The sequence below is a fragment of the Ambystoma mexicanum genome, chromosome 13 (genome assembly GCF_040938575.1).
Source record: "Ambystoma mexicanum isolate Mex_15411 chromosome 13, UKY_AmexF1_1, whole genome shotgun sequence".
NCBI classification, from domain to species: Eukaryota; Metazoa; Chordata; class Amphibia; order Caudata; family Ambystomatidae; genus Ambystoma; species Ambystoma mexicanum.
Window position 1 is genome coordinate 446,204,611 of NC_090938.1, and position 24,674 is coordinate 446,229,284.

Sequence of the window (24,674 nt, forward strand, 5' to 3'; positions counted from 1 at the left end):
TATTTGTGATGAAGGCTGTAAGGTTCTGTGATTATCTGTAACGCTGTTTTTAAAAAAAAAAAAAAATCATGTTTCCTTGTGCAACCTTTGGTTTCTTTTTTTTGTTTCTCCTGTCCAGAACAGCGCCTAGATGTCTCCGGGTTGGGTGTTCTATACACATTTCAAAATAAATGCTGATAAAAAGGATGCATAATTGGGGCATATAAAAAGAGGCCTGATAGAAAAGGTGGGGAACGAGTATGCTATTTGGGTACACACTGCACTCCCTTGTATTTAATGAAAGTTCCCAAAATGTGGGAACTCACGCCCCCTGCACACTGTCTATGGCCAAAATACAGTGAAACTATTACATCAAAAGTTTGAGACAATTTATACAAATGTATGCCAATGTGATATTGGGTAACAAACGTAAACTCAACAATTGACTATAATCTTGACTATAATTAATTGGTAAACTCAGACGATCAATTCTTTGTTCAATTGGTATTTCTTTCAATGTGGTACCTGTAGGGTATTTTGTGTAGATTTGGGGTCTGGTGGTATTTTCTTACTGCCAAGAGTGGTAATTTGGTGATAATTTATCCTTGCATCTAGATTGGGTTTGGCCTTACCTACCTCCTTCCATTGACCATATTTTATTACACTATATTGGATAATTTAATAATATACACTATTGGCGGTATTTTCTGGTGGTAAACTACCTGGTAGTGAGCATAATTTCCTCCCCTATTTATAGCCCCATCATACACACAACCTTCCTTATTCTTATAATACTCTTGTGATCTATAGAGAGCCTTGGACCTACATTCAGGAACACCACACTAATAGAGTGCCACCTGTGGCTGTTATCACTGATTTATCTACACCAGTGAACTATGCGTTCATGGCCCCATTACTGGTTCATAGACCCCCAGTAATCTATATATTGTATTAATTTTCACCCAGACAGCATGCACTGGGGAACACACGCAAACAGCTATTTATTACTGCTAAGTCTTATTTTAGGACAGTTTATTCTGTCTGTTATTTCATCTACATGGGGGGGGGGGGGGAATGACAAATGTACTACCAAAAAAAAAATCTTCCCAGTGTTAGAAATGCTATTCCAAATGCACCAAGAAAAGAGAACAAAAACTCTCTCTACACTTTCTGCTTTTATATTGTGTGTATTACAAACAATTGCAATTCAAATCAATATCTTACCATGTACATCGCATTATTTTCTGTAATAGAAAACAAGAAAAGAAACAATACAGGGACAGAGCAATATTCACTTTGCAACATTATCATATGACAAACTAACTGCAGGAGATTTCTTTTAGCTACTCTGCCTACATGACATTTTAGATTGCTACTGTTCATTCACACGAAACTTTGGCTACGAGAAACTTTGGCTACGAGAACAAGATACCTCACCTTCCACCCCTGCATCCTTCAGCGGCTAGTGCTTGTTTCTGCACGGCTGTCTGCACATTGTCACTCCGGCTCTCTCATTTGCCTAACGCATCTAGGTTCGCCTGCCTAGCGATTCTGCTGTAATTTAAACGGATCTGATGTATACTTATCTTGCTACCTGTAACTGCTCTCAGTTTGTACCCTTCTCCTGTAACTGGGTGCTGCTACTATGTTGTTACTATCTATGTTAATATCACCTGTAACGGTATACTGTATCACCCCTTCTGCAACCTGTAACCTCCTTTCTGTAACTTGTAACTTCCTCCTAAACATGCGCCCGCAAGCCTCTGGGCAAGGTGCGCAATATAAATAAATAAATACATACAAATAAATACAAATACAAGTACACAGCGACCCCCTCACTTAACTTTGGCTGCTTACCAAAAGATTTGTGGTTTCCTCCTCCAACGACCTTCAGAAGAGCGGGCCAAGTTGGCAGGGGTTGCCTTTGTAATCTCAGTGTCTGATATGCACAGCGAAAGACACCAAGATCATCTGTGTCTCGAGCCCAACAAAAGCGAACTGCCTCTCCCTCTGTCAGACTTTTCCCAGCAAAACTCTGCACCGTCCCATTCTGCCTACGTGGCGCAACTGCAGATACCCTTCCTTCCAATCATATTAGCAGAAAATGTGTTCTGTTAACACCCTCATGTCCCAAACAATGGTAGCTCCAGATTATAATTATCTTTTTCCATTTCCTGCTGCCTTCCTGCTTTCTGCATTGTTTCAGCAAGAGAAAAATCCAGTGCACGTTTAAAAACGAATTTCAAAATATGTATTTTCACCTCACTTTGTACATGGGACTACATTATAATGTTAATGAGTTATCATTAGAGATTAGTACTTGTTAATTAAATCAGTCAGTTATATAAATATTCAATAATGTAGTCCTATATGCATGAGGGGAGAAAGGGAAAAAAATGATGCACTTTTACTCTGTAGTTTTATATTGGGCTTTGGCTGCATTATGAATTCAATACCTTGCATGCCTCCAGCCGCATATTTACCTGTCATAATGACAACAAAGGACTGGCTGTATGTGTATGCCACATTATGGCTGGTAACAAAATGCCATCACATTCAGTGAGTTGCTATCAACTTCAAGGCGCTATGTATTACACTACATACCCAACGCATTTTGAGTGTAAACGCTCTTCATCAGGGGTTCTTGTATACAGAATTTAAAACTGTTTCAAAAGAAGGGAAACATTATTTCAACGTGCTGTTGCTAATGTCAGTACGTCAAGTACTCAGAAGTTCCATAAATAATAGTGCAAGTCATCCAAAGCCTGTTAAATCACCTTTTGTATCAAGATATCAGCCAAGTGCCGTAAAGAGGTGTCCCAGTTTAACACCATATAATGTATGTTCTTCCGTTAGTCGTCCAAACTTCAGAAATTTAAACGATTCCTAAATGGCAAACTTCCATAGTGAAGGATGAAGTAATAGTGTATATCTGCTGTGGGAATAATCTCGCATCGATTACCTTGTGAGTGGTTATTATATCAGGAGGAGAAAGCCAAGGGCTTCCAGCTCTTCAGCCTAGATTCTAAGAGCCTCCATTCTGTCGTACAGAAACACTGAATTTTACTGGGTTGCAATATTACAAATGTAGTCCCAAATGGTTAAAAGGGCTCCATGATACAGCAGTATTCGCGGTCTGTCCTCCATCGTGCTCGGTGAGCGTTTCGTTATGTTCATCGCAGGCAATGTTTCAAATGCTGCCGACCTGTAATATATACTAGGGGCTAGTAATAGTCCAGCTACAGAGAAAAAATAGATTCAATACTGATGTAAGTAAGACTGAGACTTACAGTGCAATGTCCGGTCCCCAGGGGACCTATCCGGTATGGAGGCCGGTAGCAGCGTTGCTGGCGTCCAAGTTAACTATGACCTGCAACTTGCTGCGTCATGTCTTCATGGCATACGCAAGTGTTCTATGCATCTCCTGAACCAAATGTCTCAATCTATATCTAAACTGTACTTTAGCATTTACTAGTGTATTCTTACTGCTATTCTAGTTATGGTGTTCATGTGTGAGCCAAGTTGCGCTAATCGGGTGACGGCCATATCACAGGTAACCATGGTCACAATATGACTTGTCTGGCGGCGAGGTGGGAGCTTTTCATTCCATGATTTCCCTGGCGTCGGAGCTTTTCCAGCTCACTCCAGAGGCTTCCTGTACCGATGCCTGGAGGTGAAGAGGAAGACTATCCTGTCAGTAGCACTCCTGGTCGACACCGGGAATGAGGGGCGTGTACTGCTGAATCCTGCTTCAGCGAAGAGAAACCGGCTTGAAAAAAGGTACAAGGTGTCGGAGTCTGTGCCCAAGTGTCTTCAGTCACAACTGTCGCTAGACAGAAGTTGAGTTAATCATCGTCTTCATCTGTACCCCAGACAACAAGGGGAAGAAATTGGATTCCATGGGTAGAAAGGTAATATACTCGGCGGTGACAATGTTGAAAGCGGCCAACGCCTTAGCAATCGTGGCCAGATAGGGAACGTAGCTTTGGTACAAGATTACTCCGCTCCTGAATTTCCTCCCAGATGACAATTGAGTCGAGGCTTTGGAGATAGCGTCGGCCCACACCATCAGTGGCACGGGTTTCCGCCAGATGGGCAACAGGATTTGCCTTTGCGGCTTAAGGCCACCAACTTCAGGACAGCGGTCCAGACGAGGGTCCAGGACATAGCGTTCGACGGAGACAACATGTTCGGGAAGACAGTCGATATTCCTCCAGGCCATCAAGGATGACACGGAGACAGCCTGTGCCTTGAGCAAAAAGACGGGCCTCCTTTCGTTCCTCGAAGAAAGTCTAACAAGTCTTCTAATGGTTTCGGTGGTGGGGTCATCCTTTTACCGCCAACCCTTCCGATCCTCGATCCAGGAAGCCAACGGGGGTTGCTCCAAGGCCTGTGGAGGTGGGCACCGTCATCAAGGATCCCAGTGTAGCGCGCTGACCGCCAAGCAGGACGACTGGCCAGGACGTCGGGCCCCCACCGCTGCACCCCGGTGGGATGCCGGCTGGTGAACTTCGTCAGCATGTGGGGGACCATCTCCACCATCCGATGGGTGGTGGATGCGCTCACTCACGCATACACCTTAGAGTTTCAACAGATAGTGTCCTCTAATTCCACCTGATGGGAACGCATCCCTCAGCTGCTGCTGGAAATTCAGCCATGTTAAGTAAAGTGGCAATAGAGCTGGTTCCAAAGTGACTCGAGGGCTCTGAGTTTACTCGAGGTACTTTCTCGTAAGGAGGAGGACCGGGGGATGGAGGCCGATTCTCGACCTACAACTACACAAAGTCCCAGAAGTTCTGGATGGTCACGCTGCAGCACATGCTCGGCCAGCTGTAGGAGGGAGACTTTCTGTCGTTGGATCTAGAGGATGCCTACTTGCACAGCCCCATACACAAAGGACACTGCAGGTTTCCGTGCTTCGTCGTTCAAGGGAAGCATTACTGGTTCAAGGCCTTTCAGTCTGAAGTTGGCACCCAGCGTCTTCAAGTGCCTGTCTCCGGTGGCGGCCCATCTACGACTGCAAGGGATCCACGTGTACCCTTACCTGGACGACTGGCTCATCCGCGCGAGATCAAGGGACATCACCGTCGACCGTACAGCGAAGACAGTCTGCCTGAAGTCCTGCTTGACTCCATCACAGGACGCGCTGTTCCTGGGATCCAGGCTCAACCGTGTTCTTCATGGCGTCCCCGTCTTTCATGGCCACTAGTCAAGGGACCAGTCCTTCCTCTTCCCCAGGGTCCCATTGGACCCAGTCCTGGCGCCTGTGGCGCCAGGCTCATTTTAAAGTGTGCTCTGCGCACACTAGGCCAAGGGCGTGTGCAGCTGGGCCGGGCATGGCCATGGAACAGAACTGGAAGGCACGTGCTACTGTCCAGAAGGGCAAGGTGGAGTTTGTAGTCGGAGCTAATGGGAGGGGCCTGAACCAGCCTATATAAGGCCAGCCCATCCACGTGCCCTCGCTTCGCGTTATTCTGCTTCCAAACAGCATAACGCTCTTCGCTGTGCTTACCTGTGCCTCACTGGATTTCAACAGCCTTATCTTGAAGATACTCCTGAGAACTCTTCTTACCTGCAGTCTACCGCCACATCACCGCGAGCATCTTCACTCCAACTATTCCATCGCTTCGGACGTCTTACCTGCTGTCAGCCGCTCCATCTCTGGACGCGCAACCTACCTGCTACCAGCCTCTACATAGCTGAGCGCGCATCTTACCTGTTGCCAGCCGCTACATCGTTGCGGCCTATGCTGGACTCTTCTTCTTACCTGCATTCCTTTACGGTCGGAGGCGTCCTCCTACGACCGCAAATCTTCGAGAACCCACAATTCTTCGTCAGCCTGCACCTATGAGGAAATGAGAACAAAACAGGTTAGAACTCGTATGCATTTTGTACGGCCGCATTATACAAGAGACTAAAGTTCCCTTATAAAGACCAACTTACCTGGCACTGTTGAAACTCCATCGGCCTCTAAAGTCTTCCGGACTCTCTTCGATCCAGATTCACTTCCCTGTACCTATGGAAGTGGAATGAGACATTGCAAGAACTACTATTAGTGGATTGGTCGCAGCTAGTCTGGATCAACACTCCCTTGGGCAAGTGAAGTAACTTGGTCCGTTCTACGCACCCCTGCTAGGAAAAGCAGGACGGATAGCTCAACATCATACAACTACAGGTGAGCTTTTATGGGAAAGTGCTTGCCCACCATATTCTGGCACGAAAGGACTGGGGGGAAGTCACAATATCCCCACTCCATTCTCATTGCCTCTCATCTTCATGCAGGGGCCACACCCATCTCCTGAGCCGCAGGTCCAACCACTCTGAAGGGGAAGATGATTTCGAGGATCCAGGTCAAGGGATGGCTCCAACCAAGCTCCAACGCCCCGCGGAGACCAGGTGAGCGTAACACCGTTGGAGAAGAGGTTCTCCAGCATGGGGTCTGGCATGGATTCACATGCTCATCGTCGTCAGGCTGGGAATCCTCGGTAAAGAAAAATCAGTATCCTTTTCGTTTCTGATCTGTCTTTCGTAGTAGTAACCAATCACTGAGCTATTGCTCTCGAGCGTTAGTGCTATTTTTCAAGTTTTTTTCTCAGAATAATTTCTCTTTTCGGTCAAAAGAGCCTGAAGCTCCACCGTTTCTTCATCCGATCAACGGGGACCCGTGTCAGATTCGTCTACGCCCCTCAAGGGTGAAGATTTCGTCGAGCCACGCTTTTGGAGGACTCCAGAAGTTTCTCAGGCCCATCTCCAACATGGCCCAGGAGAAGGGAAGCTCGACGCCCGGAAAGCTGTTCAGGGTCTGCCCTGGATGCCAGCTTCAGAATGTCTTTAAGGAGGACGAACACTCCCTTTGCCTTTACTGCCCACATGAGGACAAGACGCACGTGGAGAAGGACTGTGCGTTTTGCGGCAATATGTCGGAGCGGACCATGAAGGACCACCATCAATGTCTCGCCAACTGGCTGGAAGGAAAGAGCCCGTCGGGCGAGAAGAAGTCCGAGCGGTCTTCTAAGACCTTTGAGGGCGCCCCGGCGACGGGGGTCCAACAGAAGGCCAAGCACCGCGAGTCCGCTGGCACCGGGAGCGCCGAACGGTCGGGCTCTACGGGCGCCAGGCAGGGCCCCGGCGCCATCAACCACGAGCCAACGCTCTGGCTCGGGTAAGAGGAAGGCTGAGCACCTGGCGAAACTCCTGGAGAGAACCCGGTCGTGCCCTAAGGCCCCATCGGAGGGGGAGCGAGGTGGTGACCCTCCCCCCAAGGCGGTGAGCGCACCTAAGGTGGTGAAAGCCTTGATCCATCCGGCCAAGGCCTCTTTCGAGACAGTCGCGGCAGCCCTGGCTACACCAGTGGTGGCGACCCCGGGGCCCAGAATCTCCCTGCCACCGCGGAGGGAGTCCTCTTTCGTGCCCATCGACAGGACCCCCGTGAAACCTCCGGAGAAGAAAAAGGGGGGGCAGGAGGTCGTCGTGGACTCGGCCACAGCCTCTGAGGAGGAGCTGATCGAAGTCTTAGGCCACGGCTCTGGTGTGGAAGAAGGCCATCCTGTCGGGAGGGACCCCGACGTGGAAGACGACGAGGGCGTTGAGGATGCCGACGGGGCTCCTGATCGCCCGTCGGATCTCCCTCAACCAGTGCCGCAAGACAACTCGGCGGCCATTTTGTTGGCTATACAGTCCTTATGCTCGGAGATAAGGACGAGACTGCCGTTGCCACCAACGGAGGAACCGCTCCCGACGGGGGACCCAGAGCCAGGCCCTTCTGGGAGCCCTCCCCCTAAGAGAAGGATTCACCCTCCACTTCCTTTTCAGCCATTGCGCCCTGTTCAGCCCTCCTCCCTGTCCACGACACGTGGGGATGATACGGGGACTGACACGGCCGCGACGGGTACAGACGACTAGGTTTACGACAAGGATCTCCCGTCGTCACCTCCCACCCGGGCTTCCCTGCCTGACGAGATTGGATCATTTTACTCCATGATCCCCAGGGCATCCGAGCTTTTCCAGCTCTGCCCGGAAGAGAAGGAAGGTTTCCTTTATCAACGGCGCGAGACCAAGAGGAAGACGGTCCTCGCTGTACCTGTACTAGACGATATTTGGGATGAGGGCCTCGCCCTCCTCAAGAACCCATCCACGACGCCGGCTAGAAGGGATCGTTACGAGAAGAAGTACTGGGTCCCGGACGCGGCCCCCTTGTGCCTTCGGGCACAGCAGACCCCGGTCGTCTCCGCGGCGGCCAGGAAGAAAGCGGGGGGGGGGGGGGGCGCGGCCTCTACATCAACCTCCCCGCCGGACGGCGAGGGAAAGAAATTAGACACGATGGGACGCAGAGTCATCTCGTCGGCGACGACGATTAAGGCGGCCAACGCCTTGGCTATCATAGCCCGCTACGACAGGGAGTTGTGGTACAAACTGGCCCCCCTGCTGGACTTCCTACCAGACGACAAGAGGGCGGAAGCCCTAGAGATCTTGCAGGAAGGAGAGGTGGCGTCGGACCATGCCATTACGATTGCGACGGACATCGCTGACACTGGATTTCGCCAGTTGGGCAACGGCGTGTGCCTTAGGCGGCGTGGATGGCTCAAGGCTACTGACTTCCGTCAGGACGTGCAGACCAGAGTCTTGGACATGCCGTTCGATGGAAACAACCTGTTTGGGAAAACAGTGGACAATTCCCTTCAAGCCATCAAGGCGGAGACGGCCCGGGCTCTTGGGGTTCTCCAACAACGGCGGCCGCCCTTTCGGAGCGGCGGAGGCAAACAGGGTACCTCCAAAGGTTCCAGCGGCGGATTTTCCACCTACCGTCAAGCGGCCCGTTCGTCGTCGCAGGAAGCTTACAGGGGACGAAGCAAGTCAGGCGGACCCCCCAATCGTCGCAAAGGAGGACAAGGCGGCAAAGCCTCGTCGAAGCAGGACTGAACCGGCCGTGGGGTCGGGCCCCCACCGAAGCACCCCGGTGGGAGTCCGGCTGGCGAGCTTCGTCAGCGTGTGGGAGTCCATCTCCACCGACCGTTTGGTGCTGGACGCCCTAGCTCAGGGTCACGAGCTCGAGTTTCTAAAGAGGTGCCCGTGCGTCCCCCCTGTGGCCAGGAAAGAACATCACGTCCCTCAACTTCTCTTGGAGGTAAAGGCGATGCTCAAGAAGGGCGCCATCGAGCTCATCACAGAGGCTTCGGGGCTCCGGAGTTACTCAAGATACTTCCTCGTGAAGAAGAAGACAGGAGGATGGCGTCCCATCCTGGACCTACGACGAACAAATTCATCAAGGCACAGAAGTTCCGGATGGTCACCCTCCAACACGTCCTGGGTCAACTGGAGGAGGGCGATTTCCTGTCGTCGTTGGATTTGGAGGATGCCTACTTCCATATTCCCATCCTAAAGGGACACCGAAAGTTTCTCAGGTTCGTGGTCCAAGGGCGTCGCTACCAGTTCAGAGCCCTTCCCTTCGGATTGAGGTCGGCACCCAGGGTGTTCACCAAGTGCCTCGCACCGGTGGCGGCGCAGCTGCGCCGAGAGGGGATCCACGTCTACCCCTACCTGGACGACTGGCTCATCCGCGCAAAGACGAAGGAGCTCGCCGTGGAGCACACGACAAGGACCGTCCAACTACTCACGGACCTGGGATTCTCCATAAACTACGCCAAGTCCCACCTTGTGCCCGCACAAGACGCTCTGTTGCTGGGAGCAAAGCTCGACAGTGTCGCTTCTGGCCTCTCCGTCGGAGGAAAGGACGAGGGCCATCTTGGGCAAGGTGCAGCGGATGCTGGTTGCGGACGCGGCCAGGGTGAGGTCCATCAAGTCCCTCCTCGGAATGTCTTCTTGCATTTATCTCATCCGCCTGTGCAGGCTCCGGATGCGCCCGTGGCAGGAATTCCTGGACGCGTGCTGGATCCAGACGACGGGCAGCTTCGAGGAAAGGATCACACTCGACGAGAGTTTCCGACGAGCGATCCGGTGGTGGGGCACCCGCACGCACCTGACGGCGGGCATGGACTTCCAGACCCCCAGCCACCAGGAGACAGTGACCGCGGATACCTCCCTGGAAGGGCGGGGAGCGCACACCGAAAATCTGCACGCGAGAGGCCTTTGGCTTCCGACGGAGAAGTCCCTCCATATCAACGTCCTGGAGCTCCATGCAGTGTTTTGGGCCCTCGGGTCCTTTCTTCCCTCAAGGGCAAGGTGGTGAGGATCTTCACCGACAACACCACCACCATGTTCTACATCAGGAAGCAAGGCAGTACCAGATCCCCAGCCCTGTCCAAGGAGGCGCAGGATCTGTGGCATTGGGCCGTCGCCCAACGGATGTTTCTGGTGCCGTTTCATCTGGCAGGGATAAAAAACACCATCGCCGACTCGCTCAGCAGAGAGCTGCGCTCGTGCCACGAGTGGGAACTACGACAGGATCTAGTGGACTGCCTCTTCCGACGGTGGGGCACTCCCCAGATCAATCTGTTTGCGACGGCGACAAACTCCAAGTGCCGGAGGTTCGCCAGCAGGTTTCCCCAGCCGAGGAGCATGGGCGATGCTTTCTCGTTCCCCTGGGAGAGCCTGTTTCCCTCCATTGCCATTGCTGATCTGGCTCATCAACCAGCTCAAGAGGTCACGGTGCAGGATGATCCTCGTCGCACCTGCGTGGCCGAGGCAGATATGGTTCCCGGACCTTCTGGACTTGTCAGCGTCCCCGTCAATCAAGCTGCCAGCGGACGCGGATCTTCTCTCCAGGGAAGGAGGCGCCATCCTCCATCACGACCCGAAGTCGCTGAACTTGCAGGCCTGGCTCCTGCAGCGTTAGAGTTTGGAGGATACGAAATACCGGCCGACTGCAGAGAGGTTCTTGCAAAGGCCAGGGCGTCCTCAACTCTTAAATGCTATGGACACAAATGGAAGAGGTTCTCTGTCTGGTGCCACACACAGAAGATTAACCCTCTACGGATTACGGCTTCCCAGGTACTGCCGTACCTTCTGACGCTGGCCAAGGCTGGGCTGGCGCACACGTCCATCAAGATTCATCTTGCTGCGATCTCCCGATACACCAGAACCACGGGGCGGACATCTTTGTGGTCTCATCGTCTGGTGAAAGAAATCATGAAGGGACTGTTCAGATCGTTCCCGCCGGTGAAGGCTCCGGCCCCGGCGTGGGAGCTCAGCGTGGTGCTGACCAAGCTCATGGGACCTCCGTTCGAGCCTCTGCACTCGGCTCCGTTGAAGTTCTTGTCGTGGAAAACAGCGTTTCTTGTGGCCATCACCTCCGCACGAAGAGTGGGAGAGATCCAGGCCCTTTCCTGCAAGCCCCTGTACTTGACTTTTCACGACACGAGGGTAGTGCTCAGGATGCACCCCTCCTTCATGCCCAAGGTGCCGTCGGACTTCCACCTAAACAAACCCTTGGTGTTGCCTGTTTTCTTCCCGTCACCTTCGTCGCCGGCCGAAAGGACTTTGCACTCGCTGGATGTGGCTAGAGCGCTGAAGTTTTACGTGGACCGCATGAAGTGTTTTCGGAAGACGTCACAACTTTTTGTGAACTTTGGACCTGTCAATCAGGGGAAGGCTCTCTCAAAGGCCTCCATTTCCAGATGGCTCTCCGGCTGTATCATGTACTGTCATCGGTTGGCAAACCGACCGCTGCCTGGCCGTCTGAGTGCCCATTCCACCAGAGCGATTGCAGCTACCACGGCGTTCCTATCTGGTGTGCCCTTGCTGGACATCTGCAGGGCTGCTACGTGGAGGTCGACGCACACCTTCACGAAATTCTACTGCGTCGATCGGGATTCCAGGGAGGAGTCCAGGGTCGGCCAAGCAGTGCTGCGCAATCTGTTCGTCTAAGATGAGCCTGGTGAGGAGGTAAGAATTGCTTAATGTTGAGTTTGATGTAATGCTTAATGTTGAGCCTTTGCCACCTCCGTGGTTGTGCATGTGTACTGCTATGTATTCTTCATGAGCATGTGAATCCATGCCAGATCCCATGCTGGAGAAGGAACAAGTTACTTACCTGTAACTGTTGTTCTCCAGCATGGGTCTGGCATGGATTCACATGCGAACCCTCCCGCCTACCCCTCTGCGGCTCTTCACTTGGTCATAATGCCACTTCACGTGCTACCAAATCTGAAGATGGCTGCCAGAGGCGGGGCTTAGGTAGAGGGCAGTCATTGGCTGTGGTCAGTATGACGTAGAGATCAGTGATTGGTTACTACTACTAAAGACAGATCAGAAACGAAACTGATACTGATTTTTTTTCTTTACCGAGGATTCCCAGCCTGACGACGGGGAATATTCATGAGCATGTGAATCCATGCCAGACCCATGCTGGAGAACAGTTACAGGTAAGTAACTTGTTCCTTATCGGCCATTTTAGGCAAAGTGCAGTGGCTGTTGGCACTGTTGGTCACCACAGTGAACAATGAAGTCTCTATTCAGCATGATGTTGTCATGCGTATATTCTGCTCTGCGGGGTGCAGATGCGCCCTCTACAGGAGTTCGTCGACTCGTTGGATCCAGGTGTCCGAAGGCTTCCAGAACCTGATCACGATTGCCGAGGAGTTCCATCAAGTGGCGGGGCGTGCGCATCAGTATCACCGGAGGTAAGGATTTGCAGAGCCCCCTCCGTACCAGGAGACAGTCACGATGGACACTTCCCTGGAAGGATCGGTAGCCCACACTGGACGTCTTCACTCCAGAGGCCTGTGCTCTGCACATTGTTTTGGAACTACGGGTGGCGTTTTGGGTCCTCAAGTCGTTTCTGCTGTCCCTCAATGGCAAGTGGTGAAGGGTCTTCACGGACGATGCCACCGCAACGTTTTACATCCAGAAAATGGAGGCCCAGGAGCCCCAGCACTCTCCAGATAGGCACTGGGCCATCACCCAGGGGATGTTCCTCATTCTGTTTCACCTGGCAGGAGTGAAGAACAGTCACTGACTCTCCAGGGAGCTGCGCTCTTGCCACGAGTGGGAGCTTCGGCAGGATCAAGTGAACAGCCTTTTATCAAATGGGGCAGTCCCCAGATCGATCTGTTTGCTTCTTTTCTACAAAGACTTCTAAAACATTGTGCAAGACTTTAACTGAAGTGCTTCAGTTCACCTTGACTTTTGCTAAGTTACCATTGGCTGGCTTGGCTCCCTAAATTAGACTTTTCTCCTCTGCATATGTGTTCTTCCCTCCCGGAAGGGATTAACTAGCTGTGCATTGGGGGGTTACCAAAAGTACTTACCTGCTTCAGAATATGTGTGTGATGTCTTGTTCTAATAACCTTTTTCATACTTCTAAATCTGATTCTAAATGCAACAGTGATATATTAATGTCCCCAGCACCCTAACTATTGAAGTCACCTGAGGGTGTAGGTAGTGTCTGTGGGCCATTCCAAATGGGTACTTGCTGATTTGGAAATATTAAGAGTGTAGTTTTGAAGTGTATTTCAGTGTTATTGTGATATTGCCCCCTTCTGAAGAAGGCTAAACTCTAGCTGACTGTTCAATTAATTGTTTAGGCAAGAAACCTTGTTTGTAAGTGTTTATTTGAATACTTGTCACTGTATCTCTGTGTAACTCCCCTACAGCTCACAGTGACCCCTCTTGAGTTAAGCCTGGCTGCTCAGCACGCTACCAACCTGTGTAGGTACAGACTTGAACCAAAGGTTGGGTTCTTATTGCCAGGAGGTCAGGGTTGTTGTAGTGCACCCAAAGGGTACTGCATACAATCTTGCCTCCATATACATTTGATTGCACAGTCGGCAGTCTCAAAGCATCTTTATTCCAATCATACTTGCATGTACTGCTTAACTCTTAGTTTTATGTTCGTATTTTAAGATCCCTGCTTTTGTTCCTCTGCATCCTGCCATGCCTGTGATTTAATATGCTTTGGGTAATCTTCATTTCTGAATTACCAGCATCTTCAGTGCCATTCTCACAACACTATGGTCTGACAGTATTTAAACCTTTATCTACCCTCACTGACCAAGCCAATCAAATTTTTAGATGGCCAAATAAAGGACCATTCAAGGGCAATCTACTTTATTTGCTTTTTTGTAGTCTGGTTCCTTGTACTTGAACCACATGAGAAATTGGATGATCGTGACCTGCAACTAGTCTGAAATGTACTTGGAACTATTGTTGAAGGCAAATGTAGTTTGCAAGTTGACTATATAATTTGTCCATTTGCTGAATGTAAAACTGTAACTACAGGGTTAGGTTGTATTGAAATAGTTTGTCATGCTTCTTACAGTTGAATGACTGTTGTATGCAGGCTTTGTTGGTATATTCCCATAACATTCATTTAATGCAGCAGTGACCTGGTTTTTTCTTTGACATACTGGGCGAAGCCCTCGCTGGGAAGATGTATTGTGATTGGCTAAGAAATTACATTTACCTATTAATGTACATTTTCTTTTTAGGTGAAAGGCCTTTTCAGTGCAGCCAATGTAGCATGAGTTTTATTCAGAAATATTTGCTTCAACGACATGAGAAGATACACAGTGGTGAGTACCAACGTTTATGTTTTTGAGCACCAAAAGCTGCTTATTTTCCCCATTCATCATTGAAACAGCACTGTTTCCTTGATGTACTAGGGCTTTACTTTTCTGCTGACACAATATATTTAAATGTATTGGTTAATTGTCTATTGGTCAGTTGGTCTGTGTTTGCACTGTACTTGTGTTCTTTTTACTGTTCAACATGGTGTTAATTTCATTTTGCCCTGTTGACTTCCTGCTGGCCGGTTTCCTTCCCTTTTCTCTGTTAATGTCAAGATTGCATAGGGATTAGCGTAGCACTGGCTGTTACGCTGTGGCTCATTCTATTATTTGCAGCCCAATATTTGTGTTGTAACTTGATTGGTTTGATCAGACAACTATTTGTTTTGATCTTGCGCTTACTGGCGCAAGTCGTTTTATTTGTATGTCCAAACCATGCTCATCCTTGTATCAAACATCTGAAGCACAATGTTCATTCTGTTGCAACTTGATTGGCTGATGAACTATTTTCTTACCGCATGATGTGAGGCTTGATTTTTATATCAAAGTTTTAGTTTCTATGCTTTGATTTTAAAGTGCTGCTCACTATTTTATTGATGGTGTATAACTAAAATATATTTCTGATGCTTATCTGCTTAGAATCACATGCTGTGCATATAGTCTGACATCTAATGGTAATTGTGGAGTATTGCACCTTTCTTTCGAGGATCGAAAAGGGGACGTCGACATGGGCATGCTTGTAACAATCTTTAACGTGACATGTAGTGTACTCAAAATCCCTCACGCGCCGAGGTCCCTCCGATTGTTTTTTTTCCGCCCAGCTCCCTCGGATTGTTTTTTTAGTTCCGCCCAGCTAGGTGTTTGCCGTATGCGGAGCTCGTAAGAGATATATTGCAAAAACGTAACTGCTTTGTCCCACGACAGTTGGTCATTTAGTCTTCGACTTCCTTCGACTACTGTGGACACCTATGACTTTCAGCGACTGGTGCTTCGGCTGATGCTGTTGACCGCATGTCTCTGCCCTCCAGCCAGGCCTAATACAGTAGGGAGGGTGGGGCCCCAGGGTTTGATTCTTTAAGAATGCATTTCCTTTTCCCCTCTTCTTTTTTTTTTTTTTCTGGCTGCCGCGCTTCTCCTCTACTATGGAGAGGACTCCCTTTAAGTTCTTTCCTGTAGTGGAAAGTATCTGTGGAAGGACACTCACAGAAAGTGTACCAAATGTCTGCCTCGTGATCACGAGTGATCCTGCAAGTCTTGCCAACTTGCCGACGCTGAAACATAAGTGGATGGAGCGCTGGGCGGCCTACGACATGCAGCACGCCGAGGGTGGTTCCCCCTGCCCCCCCCCCCCATTAGCGCAGGCACCTCGAGTGACGAGGATTCAGACGGCAGCTATGGCTCCGATGTGGAGTCCATAGACTTACCTGCGGAACCGTCCAGTTTCCCGTCCCCGTCGGGAAGGCCGCTGTTACTGCTATGGGGAGACTACATCCCGGCGACAGGGGCACACCCGCACCACACAACCCTACATGCTCAGCAACAGACTGCAAAAGGCCCGTCAAACCTTGGCGGCGCCTTCTAATCCTCTGGCTCGGCTGCCCTTCCCGCATCAGACATCTCGGGAGGCGTACGGGCATTCAACACATAAGGGCATCTCTGCTAAAAAAAACCATACCAGCGCCAATGCAAGAGCACGTCCGCCACAGAGGTTTCAACGTTGCCGAAGACCTAGACGACGCCTACAGGCCAGTCAATCTCTACCGAACCTGCTGGAGCTACGCAAGAGTCTTGCTAACATAATTTAGGCGGCGAATAATCGTCAAGGTATTCAGATGGGTCCCAACCCCTCGCCAAAACATTGTCTGACATGTCCACTCCTTGAGACCCCTTTTCTCCCGCAGAGCCATCCCTTAATCTCCTTGGACCAGAGTAAGGTTTGAGAACTGTATGGATAAGCTGTGTTTGTAGACTTCTCTAACAAATATTTTAACCCTAAGACTTGGGGAGGAGGATTCCTAACCTAGTTTTCCAAAGGTACAAAAGCTCACCAGCCAGACTCAAGGGGAAGAGGTTTTTGAATAGTCGGAACCTGAAGAGCTCTATGAGGATCCCTATGACCAAAAAGATGATCCTTTTGGGCAGGATTCACCTGACCCATGTCCAGACTGGTGCCGAGATCATCCTGCAGAGGAAACGCCTTGGCCGTCACCCACTTCAACACCAACCCAGATGCCATTTGTTTTGATCCCTCCTCCTCCCCAAACCCCGCCTCTACCGAGACCAACTTCACACATTGATCAAATGGCATTTAATGCAATCCTGAAAGGGCTGTAGAACATTTCCAGATTGTCACTTAGGAGGCAGCACAAAATATTGACTTTGTGGAGGCCATCCTAAAGGGAAAAACCACCTGCAAGTCCGTCAAGTGCATCACACCTTCTTTTCTGTCCCGTTTCACTTACAAGGGCTGTCAACTTTTTTGCCCCTCCCTTTCTGACCTGTTGTACCGCCACTCCAGACTCCCTAGTAGTTACTACCAGAAAATGGGCAAGGGGGCCATTGTCTATTTCGGAACATCCCCCCCCCCCCCCCCCCCCCCCCAAAAGGATTGCAAAAAGCTGTACACCCGTGGCAAACTCATCACCACCTCAGCAGCATGTTCCACCAGGATTCCTAAACACTAAACTTCTTGCAGGTTATAGTGATGTGCAGTGGAATTTTACTTCAGGAGGGTCTCTAGGAAGTCCCAGAACCGTTGCGATACGCCTGCTGGCAGTTGTTTCGAAGGGAAACAAGTCACCCATAACATCCTAAAAAACATGTTGGAGGCAGCGAGGCTGACCCTGGCCCAGGGTACTCTTCTTAAAAGGCACACCTGGCTCAAAACCCTGTTCAAACCAGAAACCCAGGCCTCACTTATCAGCAATCCAGTGGAAGACTCAAATTTGTTTGAGAAAGCTGTGGACGATGCCCTATAAAGAGCGAAAAAAAGAGCACGACTCTCGTCCCTTAATCGAATTACTGCTTGCCCTTACCAACAGCGGGGAGGTAACTCTTGCTGCTCCTTTCAGGGGCAATCTTTTTTTCCCATTCCCCGCATAACCAGTATGGAACGGGGTACGCCATGGTCCTCCACAACTCATACCAACAGAGGGGTCAGCGAAGAGGCAAAGGCAGGGGTAGAAACTCCAGTCCTAGAGGCTCCCCGCCTCTGCTCAGAAATTACGCGCCAGTCTGGGTGCTCTCCCATGCTTCCGTGGGCGGGTAACGTTTAACAATCTTTTCTTCACGCATGGGGGGGGGTCACTTCAGACCAGTGGGTGCTCAAGATCATAGCCCATGGTTACTGTATCGAGTTCCACCGTCCACCAACATCAAGACACCTATTGCCAACACACCTGCAGATTCTGCTGCAAGAGGTGCAGATCCTTCAAGAAAAGGGTGCCATAGAAGTCATCCCCATTCATCAGGTAAACAAGGGTATTTATTCAGTGCATTTCCTTGTACCCAAAAAGGATCTCCCCATGTGCCCTGTGCTAGACTTGCGCCCAGCGAACACATTTGTCAAACCACAAAAGTTCTGAATGACAACGTTGCAGGGATTAATAACCCTGTTTACACAGCGATTACATGGCCACATTGGATATGAAAGATGCATACTTTCATATGTCAATGTTGCCGACGCACCGAAAGTACCTAAGATTTATGATGGAGGACACGCACAATCAGTTAAAGGTCCTTCCCTTCGGCATTGCCTCGGCCCCAAGAGTGTTTAAGAAGGGACTGGTGGTTTTAGTGGCTCACCTGCGCCGGCAATACACTCCAGTCGTTCCTTACCACGAGGACTGGCTAATAACAGGGGATTTGTACGGAACATGCGTATCAAATACCCAGAAGACAGTTCTCTCTTCATTCTGGGATACTCGATCAACGAGAAAAAGTCCAGCTTAGACCCCAGCCAAGTCAAACAATTTCTGGGGGCTCGAATTCAGACCAAAGACTGACTCATCTTGCCTTCTGAGAGGGTTCAAAACATGCTGTTCCAGATCCCTCACTATGTAGCCAATTGCGAGGTGACTATATGCAAAGCCATGTGACTTTTGGGGATGATGGCCTCCTGCATTTATCTAGTCCCACACACACGTTTGTGCATGCGCTCCATGCAGAAGTGGCTCTTGAGCCAATGGTATCGGGCCAGCGGAAAATGGGACGAGCTAGTGGTTGTCTCAGCAGCCCTCGTGTTCTCTGCGGTGGTGGTCAAGGGCGAACCTCTTGCAGGGGAAAACCTTCACCACCCCTGCAGTAGAATGTCGCTCACCATGGACACATCTGACAGGGTGGGGGGAGGGAGTTGGGGCTCACCTCCTTCAGACGGCGCACAGAACCTGTTTGAATTACTGGGAGTGTTCAAAGGCCTTTCAAACACACCTACAGGGAAAGAAAGTCCTAGTCCTCACGGACAGCACCACAGCCATGTATTACCTGAACAAGCAAGGGGGCATGCACTCTCCAGGGATATCCAAACTGTCTCGGAACATATGGAAATGGACTCTCAAACACAAGATGTTTCTTCTGTCACAACACGTTATACGGGAACTCATCTTCTGGAGGACATGCTCAGCAGAGACTTCCCACCACCTGTAGCGTAGGAGTGATGCACGAAGGCATTGTTATCAAGATTTTTGCAGACTGGGGCTTCTCAGATCGACTTGTTCGCAACTCTGGATAATGCACAATGCCCAGATTAAGCCTGCAGAACCTCTCCGAGGAATGGTCTATGGATAATATGGTCAAGGAAATTTGTCTTATGCCCAATTAACCACCTTTTTTCAGAACCCCCACTAACCTGGCAGAAAGATGCCTCCACACACTTGATGTGAGGAGAGCAGTGATATATTATCTGGAAAAGACTAAACCACTAAGAAAAACAAACCAGTTTTTGTCTCAGTGGCAGCTGGTAGAGAAGGAGACCCTGTCTCTAAATCAGCCATTTCAAAGTGGATCGTAAACTGCATCACACTGTGCTACACTCTTGCCAAGAGAGATCTGCCCTTCAAGCCTAGAGCATACTCTACTTGGGGCACTGGGGCTTCCATAGCATTCATTGCAAATGTTCCTCGAGTCAATATGTAAAGCAGCAACTTGGAGTTTTGTACACACCTTACTCTTATGTCCCGTCCCCTTTCCTCTCTACTGCATGTGTCCCTTTCAAGGGACAGGAGACGGAACCTTTTTCACCAGGAAAAACCTTCTTCCCCTTTAAATTTGGAGGCAGATGGGGGTGCGTCCCTGGGAGCATGTGCTGCCCTCCGGTGCCACACCTCAGTCCCCTTTTCTGCACCGACGGGGAACGGGCTGAATTCACCAGCGTGCCTGGTTTTTGCTTCGGCCATGCAATTCCACACACGGATACTACTTTGTCTTTTTTCTTTTGTTGTCGTCTTATCATTCAGGTACTCAGTCGCCACGCTCCTCCCCGCGCATGTTGACTTCCACAGTATTTAGCAGGTGTCCATCCTGCAACGGGTTCTTCCCAACTTCAGACCCCCACGCCCTCTGCCAAAGTTGCCTTGGCCCAGACCACGGTTGGCAAGCTTGTTCAGCGTGTGGCTCGCTGTCATCGAAAGCGCTGAAGAACAGACTAGCCAGGTGGAGGGAGCTCTTCCGGCAGACCTCAAGAACTTTGTGAAACACCGAGCCAGGCCCAAGGAAGGGTTGCTATTGTCCATCGCACCCCGCAAAGGAGACGTGGGATGTCAGCTCCTTGTACCAGTCGTGCACCGAGGCTGCTTCAGCTACCGGCCCTCAGGCTGAGGGATCACCAGATCCTCCCGGTGGCAGAGTTGAGGGACCAGAAAGTTTTTACCGGATTGTCATCCGAGGGGCTCCGCCCTAGTACCGGCAATATGGCCGAGGGGCTCCGCCCTAGTACCGGCAATATGGCCGAGGGGCTCCGCCCTAGTACCGGCAATATGGTCGGGGGGGCTCTGGCAATATGGCCGAGGGGGCACCTAAATGCAGCTCTACTGACCCACCCCCAGGTCTAGGGTCACACCTACCGGGTCTAGGCCCGAGGAGCAGGGTGTAGGCCTCGACCACATACAAGAGTCCTGGAGGAAGCTGGGTCCAGCGAGCCGAACATGTCGCAGGCACGTGGCAGGCAGCTCGACAAGATGGCTGCCGTGCCAGACAGAGGCACCCTCCGACACCATTCCAGGAGTTCGGCAAAGAACTAGTGTTGAGGTGGGACTGACCTCAACCAGGTACGTGGCCAACAGCCTATCCTCCTTATGCGCAGAACAGCTTCCCACTGTGCCCATACGGGCAGGGTATGCAGCGGCTCCAGCAGCCCCCGGCTACCCTGTCAGTACCCCCTATACCTCTTCAGACCAGTGAAGAGGGGTTCTTGGAGAGGTTCCTCGGGCTCATGAAGTCACCTCGGATGGGGGTTATCCTCAAGGACTCCGTTAGGGAAGTCCTCCCGACTATGCTAGGGGCACCACAAGCGCCTCCTCTGGCCTCGTTATTCCAGACGCTCTTCACCAGAGAAGTGTTTTGTCGTCTTGTCTTTAATTAGATACCTGTCCTCTGGCGCCACGCTCCTCCCCAGCCGAATGTTGGTTCCAGCGGGTGTCCACCCTCCGAGGGGCTCTTCCCTATGTCTGACACACATGCTCTCTGCCTCGGCTGGATTTGCCCGACCAGGGCTGCAAGGGCTGTTGGCGTGTGATGTGCTGATGAACAGGCTAGGTCGGTCGCGGGAGCTCTTCGGAAGGTTGCCTCCAGAGGTCAAGCACAAGTACAGGTCCAAGGTAGGGACACTGTTGTCGTCCGCACCGCACAAAGGTGACTCCTTCCCCAGGAAGCGCACAAGCGGGATGCACCTTTCAGGTTCTTATACCAGGGCAGGTACCAAGGCTGGTACAGCTACCAGTCACCCGGCCGAGTGGTTGCGAGATCCTACCGGTGGCAGCACTGAGGGACCACAAGGTACTATTACCGGGTTGACGCCAGAGGGGCTACGCCATCGCACTGGACAAATGTTAAGGGGGGGGGGGGCATCTGTACACAGCACTACCGGCGACACAGCTGAGGGCAATTCGCCTACCAAGCCCTGTACTGAGGCCGCAATCTTCACCGCCAAGAGTCTTGTAGGCCAGGCCCAGCGCAGCAAGCACCATGACGCAGGCATGTGGCATGCGGCATGCAGCCCGACAAGATGGCTGCCGGCCCAGATAAAATGGCGGCTTGTCTTACACCATCCCCCTTTGGGGACCAGTTAGGGGAGCTAGTTTCCAGGTGGGACTGGTCTTCACCAGGCACATGGCCTACGGCACACCTGTCCTTGTCGCAGGGCAGGTGCACCCCGTAGACAGTCTGGCAGAGTGTGTCTAGGTCTCGGCCCATGTCCACGCCTCCAAGCACTCCACTGGCCTTTGAAGACCAGTTTTTCGAAAAGTTTGTAACCCTCAAGAGGTCTCTGCAGATGGGCATTATCCTCAAAGATGTGATCGGGGTCATGCTCCCTCCAGTTCTGCCGCTAGAGCCCACGGCCGCTCCGCCCATGGTTCCAGTGCCTCCGGCTCCTATGCAGCCCCAGCTGCCCATGGCAGTTCCGACCACACCGGCTCCCATGCCACTGACTGTCTTGGTAGCCCCACAGCTGCCCCGGCTCCCGTCAGTACCCTGAAGGCCCTGGTGACCAGGACTCCTCCAGCTGCATCTGACCAACAGGACACCTCCAGCTGCATCTAACCAACAGGACACCTTGGTGGACACGGATGAGGAGGACCCAGACACCTTCATTGGCCAAGGCTTCCCGGATTGGTCAAATACTTGGGGCTTCCTCAGCCTGAGGTCGAAAGACTGGAGGCGGGGGGTCTTGGCGGAGGTCCTCACTCTAAGCCCCACCGTTAGAACAGGGATTCCAATGCAAAATGAGGTGGCAGCACTTGCCAAAAAGGGATGGCTTTAACACCATTCAACGCAGTCTACCAACCAGTGCCTCGACAAGTTTAGGCAGATGGTGGCTGACACCCTCTTGCTGTCAGCACACCCTCAGCCACACGCCTCAGTGATCACCGCAGCTCTGATCTACTCCAAGCCACAATAGTCTTCAGCTACCTCTGCACAGGGCTGGGGCTCTCTGGGCAATGCGGATCCAGTGGAACATAAGTGCATATGCCGTCCCTCCCACTCTCCTGGTACACGGGGTAATCTGCAAGATAAGAGTACTGGCACCTCTGTACCATTCTGATAGCTCCTTGGTGGTCAGCAAGGCCATGGTTCTTGGAACTGCTCAGCCTGTTGGATCACCCCGATTCACCTTCCGCTGGGCCCAGCTCACCTGCTATCACAGCAGGAAGGCGTGGTCTTCCAACCCTGTCCCCCCCCTCCCCCCCCCCCCCCCCCCCCCCACCCCAGACATTAGTCCTTGTAGTAGTCACAGGCTAACTTGGACATCATACAGGGCGCTAGGAGCGATGCTACAGGGAGCCTGTACAAAAAGCATGTGGACTAGGTTTTGTCACCCGGCGGATTCAAAGGAGGTTGATCCACTAACCTGCATGTTTGGCGATGTGCTAGCCTTCTCTGCACACCCCGCACACTCTGGCTGTGGGTGGGAGGGGGTACAGGGGGAGTGCAGATAGATGCATGCTGCACATATCTGGTGGCAATCTGAGCCTACAGGAACTCTGAGGAGGTCGAGGTATTCTCATCCTCCAATCTGGTGGTTAAGACACCTGGTGGGTCTGACCAGACTCTACCTGCCCATCAAGAAGCCACACCCAGTGTGGTAACTGAACATGGTGGGCACCTTGGCGCATAATCCTTTTGAGCCAATGGCATCTGTGGACAGCAGGCTAGTCACCATTAAGACAGCCCTATTGGTGGTCCTTACCCTCTGCACGCAGGGTCAGTGAGATCCAGGCACTGGCAGCTTCACAGCCTTTTCCTACTTTTCAGAAGGACAAGGTGGTGCTTAGAACTCACCCTGCATTCTTACCTAAGGTGGTCTCTCCTTTTCACCTGAATGAGTAGGTGGTGCTACCCACTTTCTTTGCTGACCCTAAAGACGATGCTCAGAGGGTTCTGCATTGTCTAGATGTCTAAACTTCTACCTGGACCGAACCAAGAGCTTCTGCAAATCAGATGCTTTTTGTCACTTTGGGGGGGTTAAAGCCCGGCTACCCGGCTTCCAAGGCCTCCATAGCAAGGTGGATGGTTACGGCCATCAAGGAGGTTTACGAGGTGCAGCACCAAACCTCTTCCCTCCCCCTCCCCCCCCAAAATCATATAAAAGTAGTGTCATTATGCAATTGTAATATTGTCAATGCGTCAAAGGGGACTGAGTGGCATTGGTGGTTGGAGTCACCGAGCGCATGGTCCCAGGGCCGCAACCTTGCGCACATCTAAATTTAAAGGGGAAAATGGTTCCGTCTTCTGTCCCTGGTGAGGGGCGCCCATACAGTATGGAGGAAAGGTGACTATGGACTAGGGAGCATGTTAGGCTCTACGGTGAGTAACTTATTTCCTACCCATCGGCCACCATGTACTGACTCTGGCACAGCAACACCTCTGCATGGTTCAGATCATTTGTTTGAGGCCTTTATGAAAAGAATGGCAGATTTTATCCAGTTCTCAGACCGGTTTGATACCTCTGCTAAAAGGCAGTGAGGTGGACACATGCCCCATCCCTTCTATGTCCCAAATAGTCCTTTCTCCAGGGGACCAGTTTCCTGACTTGGAGAAATCCAATCTGGACCACATTCCCCCCCTTAAACAACCCCCCCCCCCCTGGCTGCCTTGTTGCTTACACCTTCACTTACAAGGGCGGTTAATCCCTGCGTGGACCTTTTTCTGCCCGACGCCTTCTGACCCACTGTATATCGGGTGCCATGCCATTCCGGACTCCCTTGTGGTTACCATATCCCGGAAAAGGGCGGGAGTACCACTGTCCTGGGCGGAATCTCCTCTACACAAAGATTGTAAAAAGCTGTATACCCTTGGCAAGAGTTACAAACCTGCAATGTACTCTACCAGGATTGCTAACACTACACTTCACAAAAGCTATAGTGATGTCCATTGGGGCCTTATGCAGGCCTGCCTCCAAGAAGTCCCAGATTCTGTTTGCACCGCTTCCTAGCGCTAGTTACAGAGGTAAGGCAAGTCGCTCAAAATATTCTCAAGAACACCCTGGACTCTGTCTGGTGCATCCTTGACCAGGGAACC

At 51.3% G+C, this 24,674-nt stretch overlaps 1 protein-coding gene across 3 annotated transcripts in view; it reads left to right on the forward strand.

The window, feature by feature from the left end:
• Positions 1–24,674, forward strand: part of ZNF281 (zinc finger protein 281) — a 136,668-nt gene that overhangs the window by 74,832 nt on the left and 37,162 nt on the right. For all 3 annotated transcript variants that reach the window (XM_069634082.1, XM_069634080.1, XM_069634081.1), the window contains one exon: positions 14,364–14,447. In XM_069634082.1, the coding sequence (XP_069490183.1) occupies positions 14,364–14,447 (84 nt within the window). The remainder of the gene's footprint in view (positions 1–14,363; positions 14,448–24,674) is intronic.